At 43.8% G+C, this 26,876-nt stretch overlaps 1 protein-coding gene across 2 annotated transcripts in view; it reads right to left on the bottom strand.

Annotated features, from left to right (window-relative positions):
- SHB (SH2 domain containing adaptor protein B) overlaps positions 1 to 26,876 on the bottom strand; it is a 323,361-nt gene that overhangs the window by 52,610 nt on the left and 243,875 nt on the right. For both annotated transcript variants that reach the window (XM_075603021.1, XM_075603031.1), the window contains exon 6: positions 25,777 to 25,896. In XM_075603021.1, coding sequence (XP_075459136.1) covers positions 25,777 to 25,896 — 120 coding nt within the window. The remainder of the gene's footprint in view (positions 1 to 25,776; positions 25,897 to 26,876) is intronic.

Here is a 26,876-nt window from a genome sequence, read left to right as displayed (position 1 = left end):
GTGTTATGTCATCTGATATACAGTGTATATATATATATATATATATACTTTCTGCTTTATATATATATATATATATATATATACACACACATACATACATATACACATATACACAGTGTATGTATTAGATCAGCGGTGCGCAATCTGTGGGGCGCGACCCCCAGGGGGGGCGCGAGACTGCCGACGGGGGGCGCGGGGTTTACAGAGGCCCCGCGCGCTTCCCGAAGGCACTTAAATTAAGTGCCGGGGGAGCTGCAGGGCCTCTGTAAACCATACTTACCCGTGGCTCCGGCGGCTTCCTCCCGGCGTCGCCATGGCAACGCGGCGTCAAAATGACGCTGCGAGGTCATGTGACGTCACGTTGCTATGGCAACGTGACGTCATTACGCCGGAGCGCGGGTAAGTTGGGGTTGGGGGGGGCGCGGGAGCGAGGGGACAGCCGTCAGGGGGGCGCAGGGAAAAAAGTTTGCGCCCCCCTGTATTAGATGACATAACTCATTGTTTAATACTGCTTGCACCGCCTGTGATTTTATGTGATTTGTGTTTTTTTGCACACTGTCAATTTATGTTCTTCACTTTTGCACATTAATACATAGCATTTCAAGTATCATTGATTCTCTCGTATTCATTCGGAGTGCGGAGAACACTTTTTGTGTTCTATATTTGCATATAGCATTTAGTGACCAAGCGCTATGTCATTGTCACGCCTGTATGCCCGCAGACCTGGCTAGACCCCAGTACCGAGGTGGGAACGGTATGATACCACACACCCACAGCAGTGGGAGCAAGCCCGGAGTGTGGTATGGCGTTGCTGGGCCTGTTGGAAGAGTTGTTAGTTATACTTGCAACGCTTGGGGATGTCCGAAAGAGTAGTCGTGTCCGTGTGCCAATGTCCAGGAGTCCAGAGGTTAGAATCGTCAGAGTATAAGCCAGGTCCTAGGAAGCCAGAGGTAAGCAAAGTAGTATGCGTAGCAGGGTTCAAGGGATACCAGAGAGCAGAGTAGTCCAGGACAAGCAGGGGTCAAAGCCAGGGAAATCCAAGATAACACAGGAGCAGGAAACAACAGGAACACAGAGGGAGCACAGCATAGGTCAGGTACACACAGGGAAACAGGAACTATGCAGAGCGAGGAAGAAGTGGACAGACAGGGGTTATAAAGGAGGGCATACCAATAGGAGAGAGGGGAGGAGTAGAGAGAGACGTGGGAGACGACAGGGATAGGACAGGGAGAGAAGAGGAGGAGACAGAAGGGGCAGTCAGGGGAATGGCCTGGAGAGCTTGGGAGGCGGAGACATGGGGAACAGGATAAGAAGAGCATGTGCGTGCGCCCTCTGTAAGCTGTGGATGCACGCGCACAGGTTGCAACACAGAGAGGGACCGCACGGAGCAAGGGAAGGACGCAGGAGGAGCACGAAGCTCAGAGAAGGGGAACGAGCGCGTGACCCGCGACGGCATGCAGAGGCAGGGAGGAGGGAGCAGGTGGATCAGGGAGACCAGCAGAGGAGCGTGCGCGCGTGCCCATCGTATGATGAGGGAGCGCATGCACTGGTTGCATCACCAGGCGCGCGGAACGCCGCGGGCACCACGGAGGGAGGAGGCAACGGGACGGATGTCACCACGGGGGAAGGTAATGCGGACACCGTGGGAGCGGGGAGGATCATAGGAGGGACCAAGGGACCGCGTGGGTATGGGAGACCTGCGGGGAACGCGCTGCGGCAAGGGGAGAGAGGTGGAAGGCAAAGGACAGGAGTGTGAAGGAATAGAAGGGGCAACAGGAGATGGGAGAGAGGGACAAGGAGGGGAAGGAATCTCCTGAGTCGTCACAGTATCCCCCCTTTGAGGATCAATCTCCGAGTGATTCAACCACGGCTTGAGGGGAAATTTCTGATGAAATAGAGAAAGTAGCCTTGGGGCGTGTATGTGATGTGCAGGTACCCAGGAATGTTCCTCAGAACCGTAGCCCTTCCAGTGTACCAAAAACTGCAGTCTATTTTTAGACAGACGAGAGTCGATGAGAGACTGTATTTCGTACTCCTGTTGGCCCAGGGTGGACACTGGATTGGGTCTCCGAGAGGGGTCCAGGAAATGGGGACTGGGAATGAATTCTTTAAGGAGGGAAACATGGAACACGGATGGAACCTTCATTGTGGGAGGAAGATCGAGACGATAGGCTACAGGATTCACCTTCTCTAGGATTTTGAATGGTCCCAAGAATCTAGGGGACAGTTTGGGTGAAGGAGTTTTGAGCCTAATATTTTTGGAAGACAGCCATACCAGATCACCAGGTTTGAAGGAAGGACCCCTTTGACGGTGGCGATCTGCCTTGGTTTTTTCTTTGGCAACCGCAGATTTTAAAGACTTGAGGATTTTTTTCCAGGATTCTTGTAAGTTGGTGATATGAGAGTCGGCTGCAGGAACACCAGAAGGAGAAGGTGAGAGAGGGAGACTACTGGGGTGGAAGCCACAGTTGATAAAGAAAGGAGACTCCTAGGTAGACTCGTTCCTCAAGGAGTTTATGGCAAATTCGGCCCATGGTAAAAGATCCACCCAGTTATCTTGTGAGTCTGAAATTAAGCATCTTAGATACTGTTCAAGAGTTTGGTTCATCCTTTCAGTTTGACCGTTGGTTTGTGGATGGTATCCAGAGGAAAACAAGAGAGAGATACCCAATCTTTGGAAGAAGGCCCGCCAGAATTTAGAGATGAACTAAGACCCCCGATCTGAGACAATAGAAATGGGGACGCCATGCAACCTGAAGATCTCTTTGGAGAAGACGTCTGCCAAGGTGGCCGAGTTGGGAAGACCCTTGAGGGGAACAAAGTGTGCCTGCTTCAAAAACCTGTCAATCACGACCAAAATAGTGTTCATCCCTTTGGAAACAGGCAGCACAACAATAAACTCCATCGAAATGTGTTTCCACGGTTGTTCAGGGATGGGAAGTGGTAGAAGAAGTCCAGAAGGTTTATGATGGAGGGTTTTACTCTGGGAACATACAGGACAGGCGGAGGTAAATTCGAGAATGTCTTGATTCATCTTAGGCCACCAAAAAGTCCGTTTAATGAGATCTGCCATCTTTTTGAAGCCTGGATGACCAACTTCTCTAGAAGAATGACCCCAAAGTAACACTTTATGACGAAAACGTGGAGCAGCGTAGAGACGTCCTTCTGGTACCCTGAACCTGCTGGGAATATGCGCTTGTGCCTTGTTGATCTTATCCAACACATCGAAGTTGTTAGCAGAAATTATGCACTTGGCTGGGAGAATAGGTTCCGAGATTTCTTTAGCTTCAGTCTCAGAGGCAAACTGACGAGAAAGGGCATCTCTGCTTTAACATTTTTGGTCCCAGGAATATACGAGATGGTATAGTTGAAGCGGGAAAAGAAGAGTGACCAGCGAGCTTGGCGGGAGCCTAGGCAACAAGCCCCCTCAATATATAACAATTTTTTGTGGTCAGTGAGAATAGCGATTGGTTCCTTGGAACCCTCCAAAAGGTGTTTCCATTCTTGGAGAGCCAACTTGATGGCCAAAAGTTCGCGATTACCGACATCATAATTCCTTTCTGCTGCTGAGAATTTCCGTGAAAAAAAACCACATGGATGGAGTTTCTCTTGGGGAGAAGTCCTCTGGGAAAGAACTGCGCCAGCTCCTACGTCTGAGGCGTCAACCTCCAAAGTAAAGGGGAGGGAGGTATCCGGATGACGAAGAATGGGAGCAGACACGAACGCCTTCTTGAGAATCTCAAAGGCTGAAATGGCCTCAGGTGACCAGAATGAGACGTCGGCGCCCTTTTTGGTCAAGGCGGTGATTGGAAGAGCAATAGAAGAATTTTTTTTGATAAACTTCCTGTAATAATTGGCAAAGCCAAGAAAACGTTGCACAGCCTTGAGTGAATTAGGGAGTGGCCAGTCGAGAACCGCCTTCAGCTTCTCAGGGTCCATGGAAAAACCTTGGCTGGAGATGATATAGCCTAGGAAGGCCATGGAAGCCTGGTGAAACAGACACTTCTCCATCTTGGCGTAAAGACGATTAGAATGAAGCCTGGAGAGCACCAGATTGGTATGTTGAATGTGTTCCTCCAGATTTTTAGAAAAAATAAGAATGTCGTCTAGATAGACAATGACAAAAGTTCCCAATACATCACGGAAGATGTCGTTCAGAAATTCCTGAAACACGGCCGGGGCGTTACACAGCCCAAAGGGCATAACAAGATATTCATAATGTCCAGAACGTGTGTTAAACGCTGTTTTCCACTCGTATCCTTCCCTTATACGAATGAGATTATAGGCACAACTTAAGTCGAGTTTTGAGAAGATAGAAGCCCCTTGGAGACGGTCGTACAGTTCGGAAATGAGCGGAAGAGGATACCGTTTTTTTTACCGTGATCTTATTGAGTCCGCGGAAGTCGATGCATGGCCTCAGTGATCCATCCTTCTTCTTCACAAAGAAGCCAGCCCCGGCAGGAGAGGTAGAGTTGCGGATTAATCCCTTTTCCAGATTTTCCAGAATATATGTAGTCATAGCCTCGGTCTTCGGGATGGAGAGTGGATAAGACTTAGACTTCGGCAGGACAGTCCCAGGGATGAGGTCGACAGGGCAATCGTACGGACCGTGAGGAGGAAGAACCTCTGCTTGTACCTTTTTGAACACGTCCAAGTACTCATGGTAAACAGCAGGCAGGGACGACTGATCGGCAGGTTCGGAGTCCAGACCGGCAAGCACAACCACGGGGGGATCCGCTGGCACAGCATCTATGGACGAGGGCCACTGGATAGGCAGAGTACCGGACCAATCAATGCGCGGATTGTGGCGTTGAAGCCAAGGCAATCCTAAAATAATTTGTACGGAAGGGGATTGAAAAACGTCAAAGACAATTACCTCCTTGTGACCATCGTCCAGGGTCAAGGTAAGAGGAATAGACTCCCAAATGATGAAGGCCGGCTGGAGCGGTCGTCCGTCGATGGCCTCAAGGCCAATAGGGCTCTTCCTTCTAACCATGGGAATTTGATTCTCCAATGCGAACTGCTGGTCCAGGAAATTACCGCCCGATCCGGAATCGATGAATGCATCCACCTTTACGACAAGGTTGGGAGCCTCCAACGTGGCCGGTAGCATAAACTTCTTTGGGAGAGCTTCGGAAGGAGATTGGTTAGGAGAGACTGTACCCAGTAGAAGCCCCTCTACCTTTATTGGGTGTGCCCGTTACCTGGCTTCAAGGGACAATTCTGGAGACGATGTTCTGAGGAAGCACAATAGAAACACAGCCTGTTCTGACGCCGCCGTGCTCTCTCGGTTGCCTGGAGTTGCTGACTGCCGACCTGCATAGGTTCCGGTGCCTCCAGGGCCAGGAGAGGAGTAGTGGGCGACCTGTGAGAAACAACAGAGGGAGAAGAACGGGAACAGTGTTTCTCGTGACGTCGCTCCTGCGTACGCTGATCCATGCGTACGCTCAGGGTGATGAGTTCCTCCAGGGACGTAGGCCGGGCATGAGTAGCCAGATCGTCCTTCAACGTATCTGAGAGTCCGTGCCAGTACGCAGCGGTGAGGGCATCATCATTCCATTGTACTTCGGCGGCCAGCGTGCGAAACAAGATGGCGTATTTGGCAGTTGATCTTCGGCCCTGAAAAATATGAAACAGGGAGAAGGCGGCTGTCTCGCGCCATGCGGGGGTATCAAATACAACTAGAAATTCACGTCTGAATAAAGGATAATCTTGCGTTATTTCGCATTTACGCTCCCATATGGGAGAGGCCCAGACACGAGCGTCTCTGGTGAGCAGAGCGTATATATAAGCAATTTTAGCACAGCCAGTAGGAAACAGGGAGGGAGACATTTCAAACTGCACCTCACATTGGTTTAAGAAACCATGGCAGATGTGGGGGTCCCCATCGTAGTGATTTGGAGCGGTGATCCGTGGACCAGGGCTGGTGTAGGTAGTAGCCATTGATGGCGCAGAAGCCGTGGAATCCTCCTGACAGGAGAAGGTGGCCAATTGCTGGGAGACAGTGGACAGCTGATCGCTAACAAAGTGTAAGGCCTCTATGGTAATACTTGTACCCACCTCAGGAGGGTCTGCGTTTGTTGGGCTCTGCATAATGTCACGCCTGTATGCCCGCAGACCTGGCTAGACCCCAGTACCGAGGTGGGAACGGTATGATACCACACACCCACAGCAGTGGGAGCAAGCCCGGAGTGTGGTATGGCGTTGCTGGGCCTGTTGGAAAAGTTGTTAGTTAAACTTGCAACGCTTGGGGATGTCCGTAGGAGTAGTCGTGTCCATGTGCCAATGTCCAGGAGTCCAGAGGTTAGAATCGTCAGAGTATAAGCCAGGTCCTAGGAAGCCAGAGGTAAGCAAAGTAGTATGCGTAGCAGGGTTCAAGGGATACCAGAGAGCAGAGTAGTCCAGGACAAGCAGGGGTCAAAGCCAGGGAAATCCAAGATAACACAGGAGCAGGAAACAACAGGAACACAGAGGGAGCACAGCATAGGTCAGGTAAACACAGGGAAACAGGAACTATGCAGAGCGAGGAAGAAGTGGACAGACAAGGGTTATAAAGGAGGGCATACCAATAGGAGAGAGGGGTGGAGTAGAGAGAGAAGTGGGAGACGACAGGGATAAGACAGGGAGAGAAGAGGAGGAGACAGAAGGGGCAGTCAGGGGAATGGCCTGGAGGGCTTGGGAGGCGGAGACATGGGGAATAGGATAAGAAGAGCATGTGCGCGCGCCCTCTGTATGCTGGGGAGGCACGCGCACAGGTTGCAACACAGAGAGGGACCGCACGGAGCAAGGAAGCCCAGAGAAGGGGAACGAGCGCGTGACCCGTGACCCGCGACGGCATGCAGAGGCAGGGAGGAGGGAGCAGGTGGAACAGGGAGACCAGGGGAGGAGTGCGTACGCGTGCCCATCGTGGGCTGAGGGAGCGCACGCACTGGTCGCGTCACCAGGCGCGCGGAATGCCGCGCCGCGGGCACCACGGAGGGAAGAGGCAACGGGACAGATGCCACCACGGGGGAAGGTAATGGCGGGCACTGCGGGAGAGAGGGAGCGGGGAGGATCATAGGAGGGACTGAAGGACCGTGTGGGTATGCGAGACCTGCGGGGAACGCACTGCAGCAAGGGGAGAGAGGTGGAAGGCAAACGAGAGGAGTGGGAGGAATAGAAGGGGCAACAGGAGATGGGAGAGAGGGACAAGGAATCTCCTGAGTCGTCACAGTCATATATGATAACTGACGTAATTGGGCCAAGCCCATAAAAGGGCATCCTCCTCAACATGACGTACGGTATACGAGGCTCACCTCTTAGAGGGTGTTCTTAGAGGGTGTTCTATCCAATTATGGGCAATTACATCACAGTGAAGGACTCCTATAAACCATGAAGTCTCCGGATACAACGGTAAGAATTCGCAATGAAAGCAACACTTGTTTCTTTTCCCACAACATAGTCTCAGCCAGGTATATTTCAAGGCACATTTGGAAAGGTGTCCTCCACAATGTACATCAGGACCTGGAAACATCACTTGTTTCTTATTATCCACAACAAAGTATCAGTCAATTATATTACAAGCACACTTGGAACGGTGTCCCGCTTTTAAGGGCAGGTCCCTGCTGGCTACAGCAGCGCCCGCAGGAACAAAAGCCGCCCCACAATGGGGCCGAACCCGCTGCGAGCGGGGGGTGGGGGGGCGCCGCGCCAAGAGACTCCTGCTCTAAAGAAAATTGAGATCAGGAGTCGCGACGGAGCGCTAGGCCACGCCGCCCGGCGGTTCAGCCAATGAGGGCGGACCTGCCGGGTGACGTCATTTTATTTTAAGGAACTTCCTATCAGGTATCCAAGAATACTGATATAAAAATGTAATCTACAATATGAATCAAAACTACATTACTGTAAACACAAATATAATTATGCTTCTTCCTCTGAACATCTAATATACAGACTTAATAACATAAGCAATGTCCTGTAATACGAAACAGTATTAAAAAGAGAAATTATTAAATGTAATAACACTGTACTCTTCAGGTAATATCTGAAATTACTATAATGAACAGTTTTACGTGCAACATTTTTTTTTTATTCCAACAGTTTTCATTTGCGTCAAAAGTCAGCTTTTGTGAATACAGTGAAAAGGGGGAACATTATAGGATTAGCGATTAGAAATTAATATATTTACTGTAAATTTGTGTCATGTAACTACCCACTAGCTATTCTCACTAAAGGCCTTATTCTGTGTCCCCTCTTGTCTGCGCTTCCCCTCCTTACCTGCTCCCGGGCTTCGGCAGCGTCATATGACGTCACATTGCTGAAGAGCCAGCTGAGAGCAGGTAAGGGCTGTTATATACAGCATGAGGCTGTGTGTTCCTATGCGAACGCGCGTGCACGTGCCGCATGCTTTTCCTGTCTATAGAGCCGGGAGCTGCAGGTAATGTATACTGTATGTGTGTGTATGTATGTGTGAGTATATGTGTGTGCATGGGTTGTGTAAGTGAAAGGAAGTCCTAAATAAGATTTTTGAAAGAAAAAAAAAGTTTAATAAATATTTTTTTTTAGTTCTGCACACACACACACACACGCACGCACGCACGCACGCACGCACGCACGCACACACACACACACACACACACACGAGAACAGGCAGCGGCGCGAAAAGATGATTTTCCTCACTTTCGCCACTGTCTGTCGGCTTTTCTCTCCCTGCCGTGCCTCACGTAAGCCAACTAAAATTCCGCGCACGCGCCCGGCACTATAGAACGTGCCTTTAAGAAGTTGCAGAGGCTTCACGCCTCTGAAAACACCACGCCCCCCCAGTTTGCACACTCCTGACCTATGACACAGAAAGCCCCATTGACAGCAATGGGGCTTTCAGAGCAATAGCACAGATGTGGCGCTGTCCCAGTTTACAGAATAAGGTCCTAAGGTTTATATGTGGGCACCCTCAGTCAAAGTTTTTAGCAATGCCATTCAATTAGTAACAGAGACCTTCAGCCCTGGTGACCCAAAGTAAACGTTATAAGGGCACTTTAACACTTAAGATAACTGGGGTTGCCATGACAACAGCTGATACCAAATAAAAATACATAGGTGAAAACGACGCAAAAAAAAAAATGGAGTATGAAATAGAACAGCCATCCACTATACATATATTATGGCCTAATTTTATTTTTATTTTGGAGGGGGGATAAGAGATTGCTTCTTTAACACATCTTGAAAACTCAGCACACACTTATTCAAAATTATAAATATAATGCAAAGCTGCAATCACAAAATGTGCTAATGTGACTTTTGAACCACTTCTCATTATACTATAACAGTTACCACAATATTTCCTTTCTAGATATAGATTATACATTAGTTGGCACTCTCAAGTTTAAATACACATTTTGTGTGACTGCAGGGAGTGGGGTGGAATTTGTGCCTTGACCTGACGTTTCATTTTAGAGCAAAAACACTTCATACAAGCAAACAGAAAATGTGGAAAGACGAGAGCCTTGGCTAAATACCAAGTGGGCCACTGGAGGATTTAAATCTGCCAGATGTACTGTAATTCTGATTTAAGATACATTGCCGATTTCAAGGCTGTCCAAATGGATGCCAGAACCCCAGAATACAACCCCCAAAGGGAGTGAATCCTGCCCTGGGCACTACCGAGGAGTCAAAGTAGAAGAGCAGAAGAAAATCAGTGGGATAGATCTACACAAAAGAGAAGGATGGCAAAGGAAACAGGAGGAAAGCAAAGGAGAGAGGGCACAGATGTGAAAGAGGGATGCACTTCATGATATTACTTTTTGCTTGCCTACGACAAATCCAGCATGTGAATAAGTGACTTCCCATTGATACAGCTAAACAGCTTGGCTCTTCTCACCCTGTATTAAAGGTGCAGTCCCACTACAGCCTAGACTAAGCTAATACCACTGAGATATTGAATAGGTTAAAACCAAGTGACATGCTGTATATTTATTTATTTATTTCCCATGAAATACCTGTAGGGATTATCTTCCTGTGTTTGCATTATTCTGTCTCCTTTACAAGCACATTCTTTTACAAGGAGGGAATATGCACTCATCTGATCACCTGTCTCACCACTGAAGGAGAAGCTTTGTGGTAAGAACATATGCATTCGAAGTGGGTAAACAGAGTTTGAATGCCCATCTCCTTGTGAGCTTGGGCACGCTACTTTCTTTTCCTGTGCTCTGGGCACTAACAATTAAGTTGTAAGCCCTCTAGAACAGGGACTCATTGTGCCTACAACACGCTTTTTATATGAAATACATTATTTTTATTAAGATTTAACCCTATAAACATATTGATGTTTAATTCAATGAGGCACTTATCTTTAATATGTATAGTGTTATTTTCCATTGATAAACTTGAGAAAGTATTGAAATTTATAAGAAAACACATATTACGTCAGCTTGCTGTGAAGGTATTATGGCTGGTTTTTTTTGTTTGTTTTTTAAGTGTAACTTCTTTGCTGGAACTACAAAAATTTTGCTTTCACAAATTACCTTCATGGTAACGGAAGTAGAGTAACGGAAGTGACGTCATTGTGGGCAAAAGAGGCTGGTCTCATGTGTAGCAGCCGCCGGGGCCAGCGCAAAGGCCTCCGGCGCGCATACGCAGAAGCAAAGTGACACACACAATTAGTTTTACACAATGGCATGAAAGGGGTTATATGAATTATCACATGGGTAAAATTTAACAAAAGGCGATATGGTTAATGGGTTTAAATGAGGTGATGGATGATTGTGTTGTCCTGGCAAGCTCTGGGTCCAGGTTCCTGACTACAGGAAACCCCTTCAGTCTTCCTTTACATTGTGCCAATGTTTCTGGCACAGTTCTATGGTACACTTGTTCCCCGCAGTCTTCAAGATTGCACATTTCAATTACCTCTATTGTCTTCATAACAGCCTTCAATATGGACTCACTCTCATCAGTTGTGACTCTGGATGCGGTTGGTCCAAAAATTGACCAGCATGAGGTACATTTACATGAGGTAAACAAAATTATGTTGGTTTTTCATGGTCAGAATACACATTCAAGTAAATGGCCTTAAAATGTCGTCTGGCGTAGGAAGGTATATTGGAACATAGACAAAGAAGTTTCACTTAAAATGTGTGTGCTCGCCACACAGCCTTTTTTTTGTTCTCTTCCAGTCCACAGGAAAATAAGCATTTTAAATATTAAGTGACCAGGAGGTAAAAACGAAGCTCTTCCCAGAGCCCAGTGCAGTTTAATGATTACCATGGTAACCTCAGAAATTAGAGACTAAGAAAATCATGGTTTTTAACACTAGAAAACATTTTTTTTTTTTTTTTTTTTTTTTTAAGAGCGGGACATGCTCAGGGCATGATACTAACATTATTTGAGTTAAACTCATATAGGCTTCTGGAAGGGATTGCCGCTTTAAATTAGTTCAACGTATGCAGATTTAAAAAAAATAAATGTTTTAAACAACTTTGTTTATTTGGCTTCCTCAGAAAGATGCAAATCACTATCAAAGGACTGGAATCGTGTGAAAAGTGATTATATGATACTTTTCGTCTGGAACTCTGGGTTCCAGCATATCAGCTGCTTATGTCTATATATTTGACATAGGCTACGGCCAGGCAGGGAGAGAGCACGCTGCTGCTGATGCGCGATGACGTCACGTGCTCCTACTCAGCGGGGCGATTTGTGGCCGGCTAGGTGTGTGTGGCAAAGACGTCAAGGAGCTGGTTCGCCCTCATTGGGCGAATGGCTCATGTGAATCGCAAGCGAACCTCAGATTCAAATTTGTTTGCTCCGGCAAGCAGCTAAGCGCCGAACATGCGCTCGCTCACGCTGGCAACACACATTGCAGCAATGTGTTTCACCGCGGCCAGCGTGAGCGCGCTCGCCCGCTCAGCGTCGCCCTGGACGAGGCCTTACTGTATGATGGCACCAGAAGGCCATGTTTGTCCTAAGCAAGACCGGCCCTTTAACTCTTTGGGTACCGGAGCAGTCACATGATCATGGCATCTCTGAAATAGAAGAGAAGTCCTCCTCTTGCGCTTCCTTGCATTACACATCGCGCCCTGTGCTCCTCGATCTCCCCTAGTAAGCGAGCACTCTGTGTGCTTGACGTGTTCTCTACGTCTCTAGTGTCCCATGGAGAGCCAGACTCCCATGACATAGTGGCTATGTCTTGGGGTCCCCAAAGGGTTAATTCATTGGAGGGGCACAGAATGTACAGTATATTACACAGTATACGGCAGTTTTTATCACACACGTTATTAAGTTTATCGTCACTCTTCTATTACAAATAAACAAGTACAACCTGTCATTCTCAGTTTGCTTATTTGATAGAAAGAGACGATTGCCGGAACGGATTTTTATGTTCGCAGCATTAATTTCTACATCGTTATTTCATGAAACGGCAGGAAAGCAAACAAAAGAACTTGGAACAAATTAGGCGCCCTCAATTTAGCACCAGCTAGAAATGTATAATTCTGAACATTTGCCCCGGGGTTTATAGAAACCGTTTAAAAAGACCAAATTCCTATGCCTAGCATCAAAGAAATTACTGTATACATTCTTGTTCAATGTTCTTAATGAACAACAGAAAGTATTTAAATGGATAGATTTGTTTTTTGGTGGAAAAATTTGCAGACGCAGCCTTGAGATTCTTATAAACGCTTTTGAGTGCATTTGAGGTTATACAGTAAAATGATGGTTCTTTAACCTGCTGGAAAAGTACTAGCTAGGCCAGGAATATCACTTTTATTTATTTATTTTGGTAAACAAAGGCTCACTCTTGAGACACTATTAGAACTACTTTACCTACTACTCTTCTGTAACACACATTTTTAAGGAGGGGACCAGCTTGTATTATTTTTTTCTGTGTTTCATGATACTTTATTTAGAAAAAATATATAAGCACAAGAAAAGAAAAAAGTTATTATAGAAGCAAACCTTACAATTTGTTTTCTTTTTTATGTTCAATATTGGAAAAGGGGAGTCTACTGGTCTATTCTCAGTAATATTGAAAGAGATTCATGCATCAGGCGTTAGAGGGGAAAAAACAAACATTTGAAGACTGAATCCTAAGAAGGAGCTGGTCAAGGAAACACAGTTACTCTAGATCTGGGGAGGTAACTTCATGTCTTGGGCAATGTGCTTTATGCTTTCATATAATGACTGGGCATTATTCAATAAAGTGTGATAGTGCCCACTGGGGTAGTATAGCAGCGGTGCACAAGATTATTTAGGGAGGGGCGAAGGCAGCGTGGTGCAGGGAAACCTGGGGGCGGGCAGAGCTGTGCACGGGCGGCCTAGAAGCAGCTCTGTGCTGCTGCTTCTCTGTGGCTTGCTGCGGGGGCGGGCTTCTCTGTGCTGTCTGGAATGGAAGGGCTCCAGCGCAACTGCGCATGACAGACTCCAAGCAACTCCCGGATGGATTCAACAAAACTTTATTGCACAAAACACACTAGGGCTACACCACAGTCTCCCCCTCTACACGTTTCACCCTCTAGAATAGGGCTTCGTCTCTGTGCTGTCTGCCTGCAGCGGTGGCGGGGCCTTGCTGCGGGGGCGGGGCTTTCCTTCCCTGCACACAGATATCCCCTCCTCCTCCTGTGTTACCCGCCCCAGTTTTCAGCAGCACAGGGGACTGGAGCATGCTTACAGTAGTACTCCCCCCCCCCCAGGTGAAAATCTGTGACTTATGATTGTGTGTTATGTCTGTGTGTCTGTGTTGTGATTGGTGTGTGTTATGTCTGTGTGTCTGTGTTGTGATTGATGTGTGTTGTGATTGGTGTGTGTTGTGTCTGTGTTGGTTGTGATTGTGTGTGTGTAGTGATATGAGAGTGTGGTGTGTGTTGTGATATGTGTTGGTTGTGATTGTGTGTGTTGTGATTGAGTTTGTTGTGTGTGTGTGTGTGTGTGTGTTGTCTGTTGGTTGTGATTGAGTGTGTGGTGTGTGTGTGGGTGTTGTGTATGTTGGTTGTGATTGATTGTGTGTTTTGTGATTGAGATTGTGTGTGTGTTGTGATACTGTGTGTTGTCTGTGTGTGTTGGTTGTGATTGAGTGTGCGTTGTGATTGAGTATGTGTCCTGTGTCGTGATTGTGTGTGTGTGTGGTGATTGAATTCAGCGGTGCGCAAACTGGGGGACGTACGCTCTCCAAAGCTTGGCGCTTGGGATGACAAACAAAATTGACTTTGAAGTGTGCTCAGCAGCAGTCAATGCACACACACAGCCACACACACACAAATAGCCCCCACCCGCTTGTGCTTGCAAAATTATGCAGGACACCCTGTGCTCATGCTTGAAGAGTTGGTGATGTCACCGCTCTCAGCGGCAACGTGGACGCAGCCTAATTTTGCAAGTGCAAGCTGTCGAAAGAAGTATTTAGACATATTTGTATTTACATTGTATACCGTTTAATAAAGGTTTTTTTTTTCTTCATGTTATTGATTACATAAGGCAGGGGGGGCCCGAGAAATTTCATGGATGAAAAGGGGGGCTCGGCATAAAACGTTTGCTCACCCCTGTACTGTAGCATGGAAACGCCCATTGACGTCAATAGCAGTTTTGGTGAGCTAGTGACCCAATCAGCACTATCGCAGTTTAATGAATAACCCCCACTAAGTTGTATTTTGCATTGGTGCTGGCAGGACCTGTTTGGAAAATTATTGTTAATAACCACTGTGACCGATTTATGCATATCCTGTGGTCGGTGTTATGGTTTAGGAATGTTGATGTAGAATGGGTGATATCAGACCCATGGCATAGGGTCATATTCATAAAATTCCCATATATGCAAACAGATGCAATACAAATATGGTGTTTTCACCGTATTGATTAAGATCTATCTACTGTATGCATAACAATGTGCATGTACTTTTCACCTGATTTGCTCCAATATCGCCCAGAACGTTAGACAGAAACCTTACCACCTCAAAGTAGGCAAATTTGGACTTTTACTTGTGAGGAGTGAGAGACCTTTTCGCATGGATGTATTCATCACAGTTTAATTCTTCCAGGGGCAAGGATAGATCATGATGCAATGCTTTAAAGCAGCAAAAGTTGTTATCTTAGTTTGATCCAAGGGGTGCACTGCTGAACCCAGAATCCTCCAGCTGCATATAAATGTTTTTATTTATTTTCCCTGATACAATAAAAGGAACAAAGATGGCCACAGACGGGCCCATCAGAAAGCTGTAATGTCTGTCTGTTGATATCACTGCTTTCTATTGGTTATTAGAGGTACTGTAGGCTGATCCATGGCCAGTGTTGTACTGTTCTTTCAAAGAAGCAAAACAATTAGCACAAAAAAAATAAATGATTATACTATTAAAGCGGGGGGTCTCTGTAGATGAAATATGCTAAATAATTTACCCCCTGCTTCCAGAGATTATTACCGCCGTAGGTAAGAAAAAACAAACAGAGGGTCCATGGAGCTCAGAGTATTTCTGCCCAGCTTCAGGGTACCCTTTAGAATTTAGATTACATTAAAAGGCACAAATAAAAATGGTTTCTGTGGACAGGAATGTATGCTTTAAAGTCCCTGTCCCACTTCTAGACGAGGGGAGCGCAAACTTTTGCTGCTGCGCCCCCCTGTCTTGTTTGCCCCGGTTCTCACCCCCCCTCCACCTTGTACCCGCGTCAAATGACGCTGCGGGTTTATGGGACGTCACGTGACCCACGGCTTCATTTGACGCACATGGTCCTGCGGCGTCATTTGACGCCACATTGCATGGCAACGTGTCACACAGCCGGCTGAATCACAGTAAGTGGAGTGTTGCAGGGGCCTCACGCAATCCCCCGGGATTTAATATAAATGCCTTGGGGAAGAGCGTGGGGCCTCTGCAAACATCTGCGTCCCCCCATAAAAATCTCCCGCCCCCCGTTTGCGCGTCGCTGTTCTAGACAATAGCAATGCCTGTATACAGGCATACCCCGGTTTAAGTACACTCACTTTAAGTACACTCGCGAGTAAGTACATCTCGCTCAATAGGCAAACGGCAGCTCACGCATGCGCCTGTCTGCACGTCCTGAACAGCAATACCAGCTCCCTACCTGTACCAAAGGTGTGCGCAAGCGGGGAGACTATAGAGCCTGTTACACATGCCTTTTTTACATCAGTTATGCACATATATGACAATTGCAGTACAGTACATGCATCGATAAGTGGGAAAAAGGTAATGCTTCACTTTAAGTACATTTTCGCTTTACATACATGCTCCGGTCCCATTGCGTACGTTAATGCGGGGTATGCCTGTATGTCACTAAGCATGCAGTCATTTAACATTAACTGTGTTTTCTTAACAGCTGCTTCAGTATTACAGATTGGCAAATTTAACATATTAACATAGCAACCATTGTTCAGGGATAGCTGAATACAAAATCTAACTTAAACAGATATGATTTTGGTACACTTTGATATTGCTGGATCCTCTTTCCTGAAACCTGTCAGGCCAATTTCCATTCCTGAATAAAATGAAGAAGGGATTATGTATCAAAGTCTCCATGCTGCAAAAAGGAGAGAAACAAAATGCGCCAAATTGATCAAAGCAAAAGATGCCATTATATCCTTTAGGACATGTTTCTTTGATAAACAGGGTGCAGTTTTGTTGCTTCAGTTTTCCCTCTGGTTTTGATAAAAAAAAAAATATATATATATATACAATATATATATACATATATATATATATATATATATATATATATATATATATATATATATATATATATATATCATAATAAAATGAACTTGGCCATAAATGAATTTTGACCATGCTATATAGTGCATATTTTCTTTCTGCCGTTGCATAAGAAGTGGATAATCATTATCATTATACAGTGTAACATGTTAGTTAGTTTTCAGGTGGGGGGGGAGGAGGGCAGGGAACAAAGGTCTTGTCAGCAGATGGAAAGCAGTCAGCTGATGGTAATGATCTTCAGACCCCTGTAATTTGAGCCACTGGGGAAAGGCCATGCATCTCTTTAAAAATCTATAAACCATTAAAGAGTCTGCCTGACTTATCCAGAATGTTACTTCCCAAATGGCTTATAAAATTAAAATGATTAAAGCAATAAAGTGCTGTAGGCAGTGGTTTGCTATAATATACAGACGCATAAATGCAGAGCTCATCTGAGAGCATAAATCGTTCAATAATGTTTGGTGGAAAACAAATGAACTATTGCTCCCACGATAACACTTGTAGATTATTTTTATTCCTAAGTACTGATGTCACCAGAGTTAATGAGAGGTTACTTGTTTGGTTAAAAAGAGGAACCCCCTGCCCCACCGGTTACAAATTAAGAATCTGCAGTTTAAGGCAAAAATAAGTAACTAACCAGAGGGGAACAAGGAGAGGTATGGGGGGGATCGATGTGTACACTGGTATAGAAGAGAAGGGTCACAAGGGAAGACGGAGTAGAAGGAGAAGACACAGGGTTAAAATGGCTACATGAAGGGGGAACGATGGTGGTGTAATTCAAAATGAGACAGCGATAGATAAAGAAGGGCAAAAAGGTTGGATAGATAGATGGAAGGAGACCAGGGAACATGGGTACAAAGATGGCATGAAAATAGTGAGGGGCCCATTACGCAAATACAGCTGCAGCGGCCGTAATTGTAAAACTTCATGGCGCCGATTTCGTGTGCTCTGCTGTACTCTACGCAGCATGAACGCAGCAATCGCCCCAGGCACACGGGCTTATCGCGATTGCATTGTTGAATTTCATGGATTCTGTTTCTTTGGGTGCGATGAAATGAATGAATTGCAATGTGTACAGTACTGTGCTACTGTGTCAATTTAAGGTGTTTAAAAACCAGAACTCTAAAATGCCATTTTCTGCACACGCCGCACTCGCGTCTTAAGGCGGTACGGTTGGATAACATCACGCGCCATGACAGGGGTATGCTGAGCGGTACACCGGGCGAAGTTTTAGAATAACGGCTCCTGCAGCTGTAGTTATAACCCCATGCCTACTGCCTCCTCTTCTCACCATGGGAAACATATTTCTGTAGGAGTGGGCAACCACACTAGGCAGCAGGCCCCCAAATATGTATATCTCCCTCCTACTGTCTGAAGCACTTATTCCAAAGATCTGTTATTTGCATTATTTATTTATATGATTGTCACGTGTATTACTACTGTGAAGCGCTATGTACATTAATGGCGCTATATAAATAAAGACATACATACAAGCATACCCCAGTTTAATGGACACTCCCTTTAAGTACACTCGCGAGTAAGGACATATAGCCCAATAGGCAAACGGCAGCTCGCACATGCGCCTTCGTCTGTCAGCACGTCCTGAACAGCAATACCGGCTCCCTACCTGTACCGAAGCTGTGCGTAAGCGGGGAGACTATAGAGCCTGTTACAAATGCGTTATTTACATCAGTTATGCACGTATATGACGATTGCAGTACAGTACATGCATCGATAAGTGGAAAAAGGTAGTGCTTCACCTTAAGTAAATTTTCGCTTTACATACATGCTCTACCCATTGCGTACGTTAATGCGGGGTATGCCTGTACATACATTTGCAAGCTAATTATTTCTGGGTTGTCTAGCCTACAAAAGCCAGTCAACCTGCTGAAAGTTCAATATTCTATTTTGAGATTCCCCCCAAAAATATTATCGTAACTCTCCTACAATGTTAGTATTACTGCGGGGTTAGTGAAAAGTAAGTTGGGTACCACAGAAAATCAACATAAGGCAATGCAATGCACACTAGTGGCTACTGTAGATTCCATTTATACCAGGAGGAACTGCAGAGGCTGGAAGTTTATACAGATACTCAGGATTATTATGCAATGCAGAATGTTGATATTCAAAGGGGGTATTTACCCTTTTACCAAAAACAAGCAAATAGTCAAACATTTGCGTGTTGCCTGAATCCGAAAAAGTTTTAGTAGCCATATTGGTGTAGATTGCTCCGAGTTTGTTTTTATTAGATATACAGAAGATTTGCTCATAGGAGGAATTGTAGGTCCAAAGCTTTGAAAATATCACGGGCAATACACATGAAGAGACCGGCAGGATTTTCGCCACAATTAAATCCAGAAATATCTCTTCGGTATCTCTTCTAAACGAAACTTCTACCGTTTGTTTGAAGTTTCCTACATTTCTATCTGTCAGGGGTCTTCCCTATGCCTTTACATGGCTCTCTGACAGCACAGTGGGTGTGAGTATCATAATGAGAGAGAGCCCCCTGAACAGAGATCTATCTATTTATCCCCCTGAACATAGATCTATCTATCCCCCTGAACAGAGATCTGAGTGACGCACCGCCATGGTAACCGCGGGGTCACGTGGCGTTGCATTGCCATGGCACATGACGTTACTTGACCCTGCAGTGCCATTTGACGCCGGAGCCGAGGAGGGGGGCCCGAGCTGGCAGGCGGAAAAGTTTGCACACCCCTGGAGTGGACAGCAGAAGCAGCTAGAGACATCCAGCTCCCTGCCACCTGGGACATGACAAACCCTGGTCACCCCAGCAGGGCACAGGAGAGGCTAGATCTGGCCTCGGGTGGGGGGCAGAGGAGGGGGATGGGGCAGGATAGAGGGAATCAGGGGCAGGTGGCACTGGAAACAGCATGGTAGGAAGATCTGCATGGTAGTATATATGCTATATATATGTATATCACATGTTCAGTGTTCAGAAGAAAAAATCTGCATTACAGTACTTAAAAAATTGGGAGCCACACTAGCATCGCGTTATAAGCGGATTCGCGTTGTAACGGGGTTGAACTGTATCTATATGTATGCATACACACACACACACACACAGGAATTAGGGTATGTTATGTGAAATAATAAGTTAACTTTATTGTAACTCAAAAATGACTCACTGCAGTCTTACTTGTGAGGCCTCGGTAGTACTAATGACCAAATAGAGCACAGTTGCCACTTAGCCAGAAAATTTGAAGGCTATAAAATTTAAAATGTAACATACACGGTGTATTACAATCTCATGAGCCTGCCCTGAAGGCACTAATGAGAAAACACTGAAGTGGATTACTTAGAAAGGTTACTTAATGGTACGTAGTTGTGTTTTGCAATTGCAAGTATTAAAGTTGCCACAATACAACATAAATTGGCCTTTGATGGAAGTCAACCATTGCATCAGTTACGTGACAAATAGTCATAAACTATACTAATTGTTGCCCAAGGAGTTTTGCAAGAAATATCGCAGGTTAACAGACAATAACACTTACCAAATTATCCTTACATAAAACTGGTTAACTAAACTTAATTTAGGGTTAACTATATCCTTACATTTTACAATTCAAACCCGTCAGCTAAACTCAAGATAACAAGTTAAAAATGTAATATCCACTACAATGTTTGAGTGGGTTTGTTGGCTCTGTACTTTCTTAACTCAGGTTTGGCTGTACAAGCTTATTAATGCTCCTGTTTAGAAGTAATTTATAAGCTAAAAGTTACATAACTGTAAGGATGTGTACTGATTCAATTGTCAAACACTAGTTGACAGGAATTTGCATGAACGGTCATAAACCCTTTTCTCAAAGTCTCCCAGCTACGAAACCTGGGAAAAATTGCTGCAATTTATTTTCTTTAAAAAATCCCACCAATTCAAATGGGATTCCTTTTTTTATTAAACTGGTACTATTTTTTGTATACGTTTTACAGTTGAGACTTTAATAAATGTAACACTTACGGGTTCATCTGATATAGCCCAAAGTGGCTGATCTTACCGCGATCGTCAGTAAACATCATTGACTTGAATGGGGATTTTCGGTCAATACGATCTGCCACATTGGAATTCGTGCCCAGAATCTGAACGTCTATAATTTCAACACTGTGTGACAATTTGAAAACTGGAACTAGCTTGTGATGCACCTGTGAATGACCTGTCTATTAAGACTTCTTCCTCTATCAGAGAGGTAAAAAGAACGCTTACAGATAGTGTTAGGACTTGTAAATGAGGGGATAACTTGGCGTGGTTTGCAAGCTTAAAATACTTTGGCTAAAAAACTTGATTATATGATCCTTACTTATGAGAAGACAGATAAGTGTTTAACTATATAATTTGTCATATTGGATTTAGCCTTGGAGCTTCTTCCCTTTAGTTTTATACATTAGGTCACAATCTCAGTAGCACTGCTTTTGACACAAATGTATATGGTGTGTGGTGGGTTTGAATTCTGATTTGTGTGGGAACTAACTTGTGGAACCTGTGAGACATATTGACTCCATTGAACATTTTCTGTTTTTACTAAGCAACAAGAACTTTAACAGCACACCGGCAGACACATGGCATTCCAAAAATGTTAATTATGTGGTCACAGATTTAGAAGTCACAGTTATGCGAAAAGCCTCGTCCTTGTAAGATCTTTCCATTATTTTCACATTTTTTAAACACGTGGAAGAGACATTGGTGCAAGTATTGTACACCTTACTCAGCATAAACGATCCATGGCTCAATTTTTGTATAGGTGCTGCGTGCTGTTAAAGCAAAACGTGAAAAATCCAATATATCTTTTTTTTAAATAAATCAGTTCTGTATTATAAGATTAAAAAAAACTAAATGCATACAGTATTAACTAATAATGCCAGTTTTAATTAATGTTTTTAATGTACCGATCATCCTATGGTTGCCACAGCAACAGTTAAGAAAGTTATATCCACTTCCTTTGAAACAGTCTCTGACACACCTTTTTGAGCTCTGCCCTTTGCCAACAAAGTATCACCATCAGATTTGTTGCCGTGTTCCAAACAGCAGACTGTCTATTGAAAGATGTAACAATAATGTGTTACACTTCGTAATATAATATTACATATTAGCGGCAGCTAAGAGCCATGTTATCTACGTATATCGTTATACAAAAAAATACTCCAAAAGGAAAAAAAATGGGAAGAGAAATGTTCCCCAGTTGCTCAAGATCAATATGAGGCGGTACTCACTCACAAATAAGGGGGTACTATCAAGCCCAATATTTAATGAAAAACTATTTTCTTTTCTTTTATTAAACACATTTTTGGGAGTAGAAGGTGGGGTGCTGTTTATTCATGCTGGGACTGGCTTTTCTTGATGTTTCCATGTTGGGAACAGGAAAAAGCTTCATGTCCATGTTTTTGTTTTTCTATATCTTTATATACAGTAGCAAGCTACACACATACAGACAGCTTCTCAATGCTAGGTGTATTTGTGTCGATACTCTTCAATAGAAAACGAGTGGAAGGTTTCACATGTGTCCATGAACCATATATTTTTAGTATTATTTTTATTACTCATAGGAGACACCTCAAGTAATTAGCTGGCTGAATTAGCAGGTCATACAGCACGGGTGAAGTATAAGCCCTTGGGGAGCCATGGAATTGATAATTGTTTCAATTTAAAGCCAGGCACATGCACCCTATGAGTTATTTCAGCAAGTTTAAATGTCAGTAGTTTTATTTAGATGCCGTTATTAAAACATTTAAAAGGTGAGGAATGAAGGGGGTTACCCAACACAAACCTTGTCTATTTTTGTAGTGTCATTTCGTCCCAGCCCGCTTTGAACGTTACAGGTTTGTTATGCAGGTAAGGCACAGTAGCTAAACTACAAAGTCCCGATGAGTGTAATACTGTAAATGTGTTTGGCTAAGCACCCAGAACACAATGTACATTGAAGTTACAGGACAAGCCTTTGTCACTGAGGCATGACTTGAACCAAACATTCGCCTGCTATGCAGTGCCAGATTAAGACTTCGCAAGGCCCGATCATAAAGATGAAGCCCCTATAAAAAAAAAAAAGAATATTGTAGAAAGAATGATTCATAAAAAATTTAAGATTTTTATTTGAATAATTACTTGGGCAGACACTTTCATGACAGAAAATAATTTGATTATAAACTTACTAAAAAGAAGGATTTCAAAATGTAAGTCATTTTTTTTCTTGATTTTTGTATAACAGGGCCCCACTAATACTGTATATTATAGGTATTTGGAAAAATAAATAAAAAATCTTAGTATGTGGAGGCCCCTCAAATTGCGAGGCCCTACGCTGTAGCTTATTTAGTTTATAAGTAAATCCACCACTACTGCTATGTACAGGTAGGAAAACATGTATTGATTTCAAGAGGTTATGTATCAAATTATCCTGCCAGCAAACAAACTGCACCAGATATACAAAAGAAAAACAAAAATCATTTAAAGGATTTCTTTACTTTTTTGCTCCAGTTTTGCCACTGGCAAACGTTTGATTCATATTTTCATAGTGTTTATTATCTCTACCAAGCTATTAATTGTATTTTACTTTGTGAACTAAATTTAATTTCTATGGGTGAGCAAGTTACGAACAGATTTTTAGAACCATTGAAGTTCAAAGCAATGCACCTGTCTACAAATGTCATATGTTTCAGCACAATAAAACTCCCAGCTGCTAAACTCTCAAATTCATTAGCATTCTGGAGTTTCTACTCCTATTCTTCGTATTCAGAAAAGCAGAGCTACGAATTACAGGATGAATTAAAAACCCAGACTGCACCGCACCATCCTGACAATTAGTTTATAGGTATGATCAGTGGTGGGATTGAAAAATGTTAATAACTGGTTCTTACTGCGGCGGGCGGCGTCTACCAGCATCTTTCCCTGCATAGCTTCTCAAAATGGCTGTGTCTTGACATCACGTAGCTTCTCTTTGCCATAGCAACGGACATGCACGTGATGCGGTTACATCACGTGGCGCTCCCGGTGGCATGGCAACGCGGCACCATTTGACGCCGCACAGTCACATTGAGAAGATATGCAGGGAAAAGATGCTGGTAGACGCCGCCCCCCGTCCGCTGCCATAGGTAAGAGAATTAAGCACCGGTTTGGCGAACTCGTGAAATTTTAATAACAGGTTCGCACGAACTGGTGCGAACCGGCTGAATCCCACCACTGGGTATGATTAAACAACATAGGGTGATATTGTAGTCGCTGCGAGATGTGCATATCCATGCAGAAAAAGCCTCTTTCCTTTGGATATGCGTGTCCCCCATATACTGTAAGCCCTTCTCACATATACAAACCGTGCGAGTAAGACTTTTTTGGAGGCGGTTTCATTCCGGGCCTGCAAATCCGAGCGGTATGACAAACATGGCTCAAACTCGCAATTTTGGGAAACTCGCTGGATTTTAGTAGCACCGCTAACTCAAAAGGCAAAACCACTTCAAATAATGTGCCAATTTTTTTTCCGTCACCTCAAGGCTTGTGATATACAGTAGCCTCAATAGATGCAAAATTGCATCATTACAAGCCACAAAACCAATTTCAGCTCTGCTGAGCATGTACTTTTTCTTCTATGTTGTAGACAGTGCTGTAAACATAATTTGTGCAGTCCCTGCCCCGTAGAACTTACAATCTATTTTTTGGTGGCTGAGGGACAGGGAGCCGACACCGCCCAATTGTCTCATCAAATGGATGCCTGATTCAAAGGCACATGGCCCAAATAGCTGCCTATTTAAACCTCCACTGTATGAGCTTAATTTTTATTTAAAAATATGAATACATGGGTTATCATGGAGTGTTAATGGACATCATTGAAAACGGTCTCTCTTTGGGAAATAATGCAATGTTTAGGTGTTTCATACTTCTATAGCTATATTCTTTGTCAAAATATGGAGCATATATGTATACTGTATATAGTTATTATATATTGCTGGTTGCAAATCAACTATTTAGACGCTATAAATCGCACGGTTGGACATTATTAGCAGTTTGCATGCTCCGTTTAAACTTAAGCTAAAAAAAATTGCTATTTCACACAATATTATTAACAAGTTATTCTTTAATGTTATTGATGAAGGAAGCACCTTAACATATAATGTCACATTTTGGTACCATAGGGGTGCAAATAATGAATTGCTTCAATTACCCATTTCATTTTGTCATGACAGAACTGTAAAATGCGACTGATTTGATGAGCATATTTGTTATCTCAAAATATGAAGTACAGTACTATGTTGTGAAACATTTTTCTTTTACCTTTAGCACTAAATATAATACCAACTCAAATTATTTTCAGAAATATTTGCTTTAATTAAGTTATTTCCAATACTTGCACTTATATTAATTCCAATTCAAACCAAAAATAGAATACAGACCGTGCAGTAAACAATGTGGTTTGTGATACAGAATACGACTTCTTATCAAATTTGATAAACCGGCAATTTTGACAAGGACTAAGTTGCAGCTATTAGACCAACCTCCAATAAGGGTCATTGGAGCTCAAACCCGCGTTAACTACCAGTGACGTGAATGGCAGTTAACATGAGACTGATCTCCGATTCCCCTTATACTGTAGTAGCTTGGTGAATATAACCCTAAATGTCTTAAGAGCTTATTCTTTAAGCTCTGAAGTTACCAATCACATCTTCATTAGCAGAAATCTTACATTGACTGGAATACACACAAACTATACAAGAGGCACAAACCTAAAGCCCACAGGTCCAGTGATGGCCATCAATAAAATGACCTTTGCGTAATGTTGCTTTACATTATACATCTCAACACAACTGCTATATGTGAAGCGAGCACTGCTGAAAAAGCACATTGTTGGAAACTCAAACCAAATAACCGAGGGGAAATGATGCGTTCATTAAAAACTACTGTAACTGTTTCATACGCCCATAATATATATTTTCTTTAACTGTGAATGCAATGTCTTGTATATAATGTATACCCTGTTCATTTATATAACTGTATTTGTAACCATGTATTATTTGTCTTAACTCTGTGCCCAGGACATACTTGAAAACGAGAGGTCACTCTCAATGTATTACTTCCTGGTAAAATATTTTCTAAATAAATACTCACTTCAATGACAAGGAATAGTCGTGCTTGCTCGTCTGACTATTTCTCACAAGGTAGCTGCATTCTTTGCACAGCCTCAGCAAGTTCTCTGCATCTGTCCGGCTGATCGCTCCATGATACCATCTAAAAACAGGAGAATCTTATTAGTCTTTAAAAATAGACCCCTTTTTAAACCCAACCAGCAGTAACTTCACAGAGCGATCTAGAATTTGTAGACCGAATACAACTTTGAGGGCTATTCATTCAACTGCGATTGTGCCGATTTCAGCATTATGGCAGTTGACAGGGGCAGTTACTACAGCATATATTTAAGAATTTCTTCACAATATGGCACAGTACCTGTTCTCCCCTCTCCTTTTTTCCCTACTGACTGATTTATTAAACAGTGTCTTTTATTCCTAAAATATTGCTGATAAGCCCCTCTCATTTAGTGACAGTAGACCCCAAAGAACTTTATCTGTGAAGATTAAGATAAGAGTTTTCAGATAAGCTCCTTAAATCTGAATGCAAAATAGTTCTGTGCTGCCTGTTGAGTGTTGAACATATAAACAAACAACCGTATTTGCCATGCGAATACACTGCTGCAGGCTCTGGGCCCTTTTAAATAATATTTTTTTTATAAAAACAGTGGAAAACACAAATAAGGTTGGCAATTTGCATTAAAGGGCTTCACATGGAGCTCACTTTCAAAATGAGTCATATTTGGCAGAACTGCCCCTCCGTTTGAACTGTAACTTTAACCTGAGATATAAATAAACAGATGATATTCATTTTTGTATATCCGAGAGAACATGAAGGAAGGTTAAGACCCAGAAAGCTTTTAGCTGAGCATTTATATTATTGCAAGTGGATATAAAATGGATGATCTTTGACCAGAAACCTTCCTATTAAATAAAAGCGCGCTCTGTCCTGCATTCAGAATGGGCGGAAACAAAAGTGGAGACACAAAGTCGGAGATGCTATTATGACATCACATCCACCATCGCGATTGGTGATGCAAAAGGTATAGAAATTGGGGCTTATGCTGTAGATCAGGCCTGCACAACACACGGCCTGCGACGGCTTTCCCCCTCCTGGGGGGGTGGGGGGGAGGGGGTGCTGGG

This window comes from Ascaphus truei, chromosome 1, assembly GCF_040206685.1.
Source record: "Ascaphus truei isolate aAscTru1 chromosome 1, aAscTru1.hap1, whole genome shotgun sequence".
Lineage (NCBI taxonomy): Eukaryota > Metazoa > Chordata > Amphibia > Anura > Ascaphidae > Ascaphus > Ascaphus truei.
The sequence above is the reverse complement of the archived record's forward strand: the minus strand, read 5'-3'. Positions and strand labels throughout refer to the sequence as shown.